The sequence below is a fragment of the Trachurus japonicus genome, chromosome 6 (genome assembly GCF_045865225.1).
Source record: "Trachurus japonicus isolate A0001 chromosome 6, Traja_1.0".
NCBI classification, from domain to species: Eukaryota; Metazoa; Chordata; class Actinopteri; order Carangiformes; family Carangidae; genus Trachurus; species Trachurus japonicus.
The window spans coordinates 5,379,295-5,385,786 of NC_140912.1; the positions used below are offsets into that span (position 1 = coordinate 5,379,295).

At 39.1% G+C, this 6,492-nt stretch overlaps 1 protein-coding gene across 1 annotated transcript; it reads left to right on the forward strand.

Annotated features, from left to right (window-relative positions):
* Nucleotides 1–346: 346 nt before the first annotated feature.
* On the forward strand, nucleotides 347–6,071 carry psma1 (proteasome 20S subunit alpha 1). Its single transcript, XM_085778429.1, has 10 exons — nucleotides 347–405; nucleotides 1,303–1,347; nucleotides 1,464–1,565; nucleotides 2,549–2,652; nucleotides 2,749–2,837; nucleotides 3,036–3,106; nucleotides 3,230–3,359; nucleotides 3,950–4,029; nucleotides 4,259–4,363; nucleotides 5,789–6,071. Exons 1-10 carry the CDS (start codon nucleotides 403–405, stop codon nucleotides 5,855–5,857), a joined length of 798 nt encoding a protein of 265 aa, XP_085634555.1. The 5' UTR covers nucleotides 347–402; the 3' UTR covers nucleotides 5,858–6,071.
* Nucleotides 6,072–6,492: the final 421 nt, after the last annotated feature.

The following is a 6,492-nucleotide window of genomic DNA, read 5'->3' on the forward strand; positions in this document are numbered from 1 at the left end:
CTTTACGAAATTATAGGTCTAGAAAAACCATTTAATTCTTATATTAATAGCCTATTTCATTCTGTCCTATTCTAGTTCTAAGATCATAGATTGTGTTGATTGACTTGTATTTGAAGCATACGGTGTATTTTTGACTAATCGATTCAGTTGTCTTGATAATCGATAATCTCACTTTTAAAATGTATAAGAAGAAAATTATTAAAATCATAAAAAATATCGTAGTATGATCTGTTTTGCAGAGACACAGCAGCCAGTCGTTCAACACAACAGTCTACTTTGCTCGATCGATCGCTGATCTCTTTATCGGAGCTCGACTGTTTTCCCTGACATTGTGTCCAGGAAAATAAATCAAGTGAGGAGCACAGCACCGGCGGAGAGAGGCGACACATTTAAGAAGCAGAAATGGTAAGAATCAATGAAATGGTATATATGTGGGCTAGTTTAGTCACATTGGCCATGTGTCTGCACAGTAAATGAACCACAGAGCAGATTGATGTCAAGTTCTTCAGAATAGGAGAGTCTGATTCTGATCCTTCACGCGCCGTCAGTTAGCTAACGTTAACTTTTGCACTGTGAGTAAGCAAAACACCGTCGGTAGCGGCTAACGTTAGCCACAGGGATGCTACATGATTTGTCGTGTTCCCAGAAAACGGGTTCAGTTAACGTTTGTCTGACTGGATTATACGAACCCGTGCTCATTGTTAAGTGGGGTAGTTACTTTACCACCAGATTACCTACCATAATCTTGCCGCTCACTAAATTAGCTTGAATGCTAGGAGCTAACATTATGCTAGCCAGCACAGGCTGAGCTAGCATCTCTAAAGCAGAGTGGAAGTACCGGGTGTTTTACTTTCGTTTTCCCTCTAACGTTACCTACTAATTAAATAATGGAAGTGATGTTCTGTAGCTGGTTGATATCATTATCAATGAAACTTAAATACAGTTTAACCTCAGACTGTGTAACCTAATTAATGTGAGCAGCATTGACACAATGCTGCACAGTGATATAACATCAAGCCAGAAGTCGGTGCTGTCTGTCTGTTGACTCTCTGCTGAGTGGCTGCACACAAAGCTACGATTATCAATAATTCAGTCATGGTGGTAATTTAAAACCTCAGTCTGGAAAAGTCCTGCTCTCCGTGGACAGTTGCAGGTCTTATGTTGTCTGTGTGTGGTACTGAGATGACCTGTGACAATGCAAGACAACTACGTAAGCGTTGCTTTATGTGTTTATAAGAATTGCAATGTTTTTGTGTCAAGTCATTTTAACTGTCCTGCTTGTTTTTCTGTTTTTCTGTGTAGTTCCGCAATCAGTACGACAACGACGTGACGGTATGGAGCCCGCAGGTACGTTGCTCTTTGCTTGTACAGGATGAAGTTTAATGGTGTGGATGTGTGTGTGTGTGTGTGTGTGTGTGTTTTATTATTGGTTTGCTATAATGTGTGTCTGCTTTTTGCTACAGGGCCGTATTCATCAGATTGAGTACGCCATGGAGGCAGTGAAACAAGGCTCTGCCACTGTAGGGCTCAAATCTAAAACCCATGCAGTCCTGGTTGCACTTAAGGTAAATCCTTCAGCGTCCTGTGCTCATCTTATTTCACTCACTTTCTGTTTGAGAGCGTTGAAATGTGTTAATAAGACGGTCCATTTTTCAATAATGCATGTGTATGTCTATCCTCCTCCTAATCTACCTTCATCATCATCATCGTCATCATCAAGCTAACTACCTCATGCCAAAGTCACCTGAGCCAGTGGTGTCAATGTTCAAAATTTCAGGTGTCAGTTTACACTGGTGTTGTATTGAAATGATGTAACTGCCACCCTGGCATCCCATTGTAATTGTTAAACATCTTATTTAATGGGAATTCATTTATAATGCTTTGAAGACCTCATCAAGCGTGTAGGTAGATGACAGTCAAATAGTAGTAGTATCAATCAACATTCATCAATAATGCATTCATTAATTCAAACTTAATTCATAAATGTTACATAGATCGAAATGCTGTAGGCTGAAGCTATTCAGTTTATAAGTGCCTACCCTTTAATTCTTCATTCAGTTAAACCTATGGAGCTCTTTATGGCTTCAGTGTAACAGAAAGTAGCTGAAATCTTATAATGATGAAGCCATAAATAAACAGCATTAAAGTTGCAGTCAAATCCCAAATGATCAGTCCTGTTCACTATGTAAGACCTGTTTACTTACTATGTTTTAAATTCTTTTTAAACTGTATTATGATTTTGCTTTGTTCGAGATCCTCTGGCAGCCACAGAGATACACATGCTTTTTAATGTTCGTATTCATACTTCGTTGTTTTAGGTTTCCCTCTTAGCTCATATCTCCCCTCTCTTTCCTTAAACATTTTTTGAATATTGTTAGGCAGTAGATTATTAGTTGCGTTGTATATTATCTGTGCAGTGACTAAGTCAGCAAACTTTAATGCTCTCAATTTGATAAACAAATGCTTGGTGTGGTGGCTGTATCCTGCATCATTTACTATCCTGACTTGACAGTTGATAACTGATGCGTCGTGTGTTGTGTCCCTGCAGAGAGCCCAGTCTGAACTGGCTGCCCACCAGAAGAAGATCCTCAACGTTGACAACCACATCGGTATCTCCATCGCTGGCCTGACTGCTGATGCCAGACTGCTCTGGTAAGTCACAGACACATGGTCTAACTTGTCACTAAGGCTGTATATATTATGATGTGTGTTTAGTTTTACACTGCACCCACACTGTTTGTTCCACAGTAACTTCATGCGTCAGGAGTGCCTGGATTCCAGATTTGTCTTCGACAGGCCCCTCCCCACATCACGTCTCGTCTCTCTTGTTGGCAGCAGTATCCTCTTTACCCCTGGCTTGAATTTGTGTTATTTAAACATATAATGATATTGGTTAAGCTTTAAAGGCGGTGGGAGGGATAAAAACAGCATGCAAGAGTGTCAAAATGAACATACCTGTTTGTGTTAAACTATCTCAGAAGCATAAAATAATAACTGAGTGGTACTGTAGCAGTGATCCTTGACTGAAACTCCAGAAACCCAAATCCCAACACAGAGGTATGGAAGGAGGCCTTACGGTGTTGGACTGCTTATCGCTGGCTTTGATGTAAGTTTGCTCATTCACACTATTTGTCAGATATTAGTCTTCTTTTCCTTGTGTAAGAATAAAAGTCACACTGACCTGGAACTCAGAACTGCAGCTGGTGTTAATCTGATATGTGTCATCCAGGACATGGGACCTCACATCTTCCAGACCTGCCCATCAGCCAATTACTTTGACTGCAAAGCCATGTCGATCGGAGCGCGCTCTCAGTCCGCCCGCACCTACCTGGAGAGATGCATGGACAAGTTTTCTGACTGTATGGAATGGAATTTCATTTTCTAAACTTGTACACTCTTATTTCACCGCTGTAGCTACAAAACCAAACTGCTATGCAGTGGTTCTCAACCTAAATTGACACAAATTAGACCACGGACCCCCATTGGACAAAATTTCAAGCAAACACCAGAAATACACAAATATTTGTTCTGAGACTGAATAACGTTACTTTTTTTGTACATTCAAATTAGGGCCATTTGAATTTTTGGAAATATTATAGAGAAATTTCTGGAAAAAAGGTGGTACAATTTCTCCAAAAACATTTAAAGGAAGAAGTGGTTTAAAAAAAATTCTCAAAAAAAAAAGAAGTTAAAGATTTTCTACAAAAAAAGTGGTAAAATTCTCAAAAAAAAAACCAAACAATAAAAATAATAATAAAAATTCTCAAAAAATAAAAAGGTGAGGACCCCTTGAACCCTCTCAAGGACCCCTGGGGGTCCCCGGACCCCACGTTGAGAACCACTGTGCTATGGCATAGTCATTAGTCTATCTTGCTTCAGACACCTGTAAAATATGTTTGATTATTACCACTGTGCATCTATTCATATTGTATTAATGTTTTGGTCTTAGGTAATTTGAATGACCTGGTCCAACATGGCCTCCGTGCTCTCAGGGAAACCCTCCCCACCGAGCAGGACCTCACCACCAAGGTACGCCAGCTCCCCAGCCGCATTTATTAATGTGGCTCTATTTATTTAACAGGGGGGAAACCTGTATAAAGTATTTCAGCCAAAAAGCAAATGAAGTGTATAATTTCTGTGAAGATGAGGGTGTAAGACATCCAGAAATAGTGCAGTCATGGTTGCCATCTTTTTTTTTTTTTTAAATGCCACTCTCCTCAGGCTATTCATTTAGTACGTTTTCCCCATGTTCTTTCAGAACGTCTCCATTGGCATTGTGGGGAAGGAAATGGAGTTCACCATTTATGATGATGATGATGTTGCCCCCTTCCTGGAGGGACTGGAGGAGAGGCCACAGAGAAAGGTACTGCAAAGTGTTCAAAGATCAATTAAATAAGAGACGTTACTACTTGCTTTGTATCCCTGTTGATGTGCACAGGGACCATATTCTGGTAAAAATAGGTAGAAGGTTTATTATTATTGGAGCCATTAGCAAAATAGCCAAATACTTTTATTTGCAAAGACAACACATGAAAAAAATAGAATAATTGAAAATAAAGATAATTCTTTGGGGTTTTTTTCATATCCGAAAAGGAGTGGGAAGAAGTAAAACTTATTTACTTATTCATAAATTAGCTTCCTTGTCATGATAATCTATACATGTTAATTTATGAGTTTATCTAGCTGGATTTATTCTAACATATTATCACTAATCTTTATCTCTCTAATATATAGTCATATACATTAGGGGTGTGCCAAAAAATCGATTCACATAAGAATCGCAATTCTCATTCAGAATCGATATAAAATGTCCCAAAATTGATTAAAAAAAATAATAAAATGAAACAAATCTGCTGGCTGTCGGCCTCCATTTCCTTCAAATTTAAAAGGCAGCATGTTTAACTGCACTATTTTTTTTAATTTTGTTACTTAAAGCAGAAGTAAGCGATCCGGTCGTTTTGGCTAATGCTGCGTTCCAGGCAGGCTTTTGAAACCGTAAATTACAGCTTCAAGTCACAACTTACGACTTTGTAGCGTTCCAGGCAACCCACTCGTGTTTTTCCGACCTGTTTTACCTGTGAAAGTCACTATAACGGCCACTCGTAACTTCCGACCCGTGAACTCGTACCAGATCGAACTGGTACCACTTCACAGGTCGGAAAAACACGAGTTACGAGTTTCCTTGAACGCACCATAACAGTCCTCGTCCCTACGTCACCACATTCACGGCGTCCCTTGGCTGCACACACAGCCCTGCATGCCGTTCTCTCTCCTCATTGGATAAAAACTGTAGGATACGATAAATGTTTTCTCCTCGGCTCAGAGCAGAGCAGAGTGACTGACAGACCCGTGTTTCAGTCCAAACACTCTATGTAAGTGATTGCTGTCGGAAGATATAACTATTTAAGACTTATATTAACACAAATATATAGCTTACTTCTGCTTTAAGCAATATGTGATATTGCTTTTATGCAACAGTTTCAACAATTCTATCTAAGCATGGATAAATGTTTAAAACTCAATAAATGTGAAAAAGACACTTTAGTCATTCTGTCTTGCAAAGCAGACTGGAGTAGATCATGAGGATCCTTTGCACACCGATAGACTGAAGCAGAAATCATTTTGAATCAAATCGTAGCCCCAAAAATCTGAATCGAATCTAATCGTGAGATAGTAAAAGATTCCCACCCCTAATATACATATAAAGACGTATACAAAGACAAACTGAAGGTAACACCAACAGAGCAACAAATAAGTTTGTGAACTGAAGGAGATGTTTGTGTCTCAGGTTGCCCAGCCTGCAGATGAACCTGCTGGCGACGCCGCCCCTGCCCCTGACGAGCCAATGGAGCACTGAGGCCGTGATCTACCGCCTGTAGATCCCACACCAACCTGACACTTAACTGCAACTCACCAGAGGAATTCTTAGAGGGGGAAGTTGTTGTTGTAATGTGCCACTTGCAAAACTGTTAATCCAAAATATTCTCTGCTGACATCAGCCAGTGTGATGTTGCTTTTGTATGAGTAAAGTCGACCATTATACAAGTAATAAACTCTTTTTTTGAATTGTGCTGCTGTACTTCATTTTATTCCACATTAATCTGACAGATCAGCTCTGGAGGGTACAAACAGTGGCTGTTTAAAAAGCCTGTCTCAAGATTTTTTACATTTTAGTTTTGTCATATAGATGTCAGGTCAAATAGATCAAACCTTTAGATACTAATGAAACAGGAATAACCACAGAACTCAGAAAGATTCATTCACAGTATTTTATTAATGGATATGCATTCTCAGCTGTTTTTCTTTCTTAAAACAATAAATAAATTGTTTATTATAAAAAGTAAAAATAGTTAAATAGAGTTGAAGGTTGCAGGTTTCTGAAAAGCTTTAACGTTATTGTTACAGGGGTCACAATTTATCTATGACAACACTGTATATCTAGAGGACATTATTAATATCCCTTATGCATTGTTCCCTCTTCTACAGTGCACT

Excerpts from the sequence above, each read along its gene's own strand:
- psma1 (XM_085778429.1), top strand. Across the intron at positions 3,107-3,229 it reads TGCTTATCGCTGGCTTTGAT|GACATGGGACCTCACATCTT; the intron begins GTAAGTTTGCTC and ends TGTGTCATCCAG. Across the intron at positions 4,030-4,258 it reads AGCAGGACCTCACCACCAAG|AACGTCTCCATTGGCATTGT; the intron begins GTACGCCAGCTC and ends ATGTTCTTTCAG.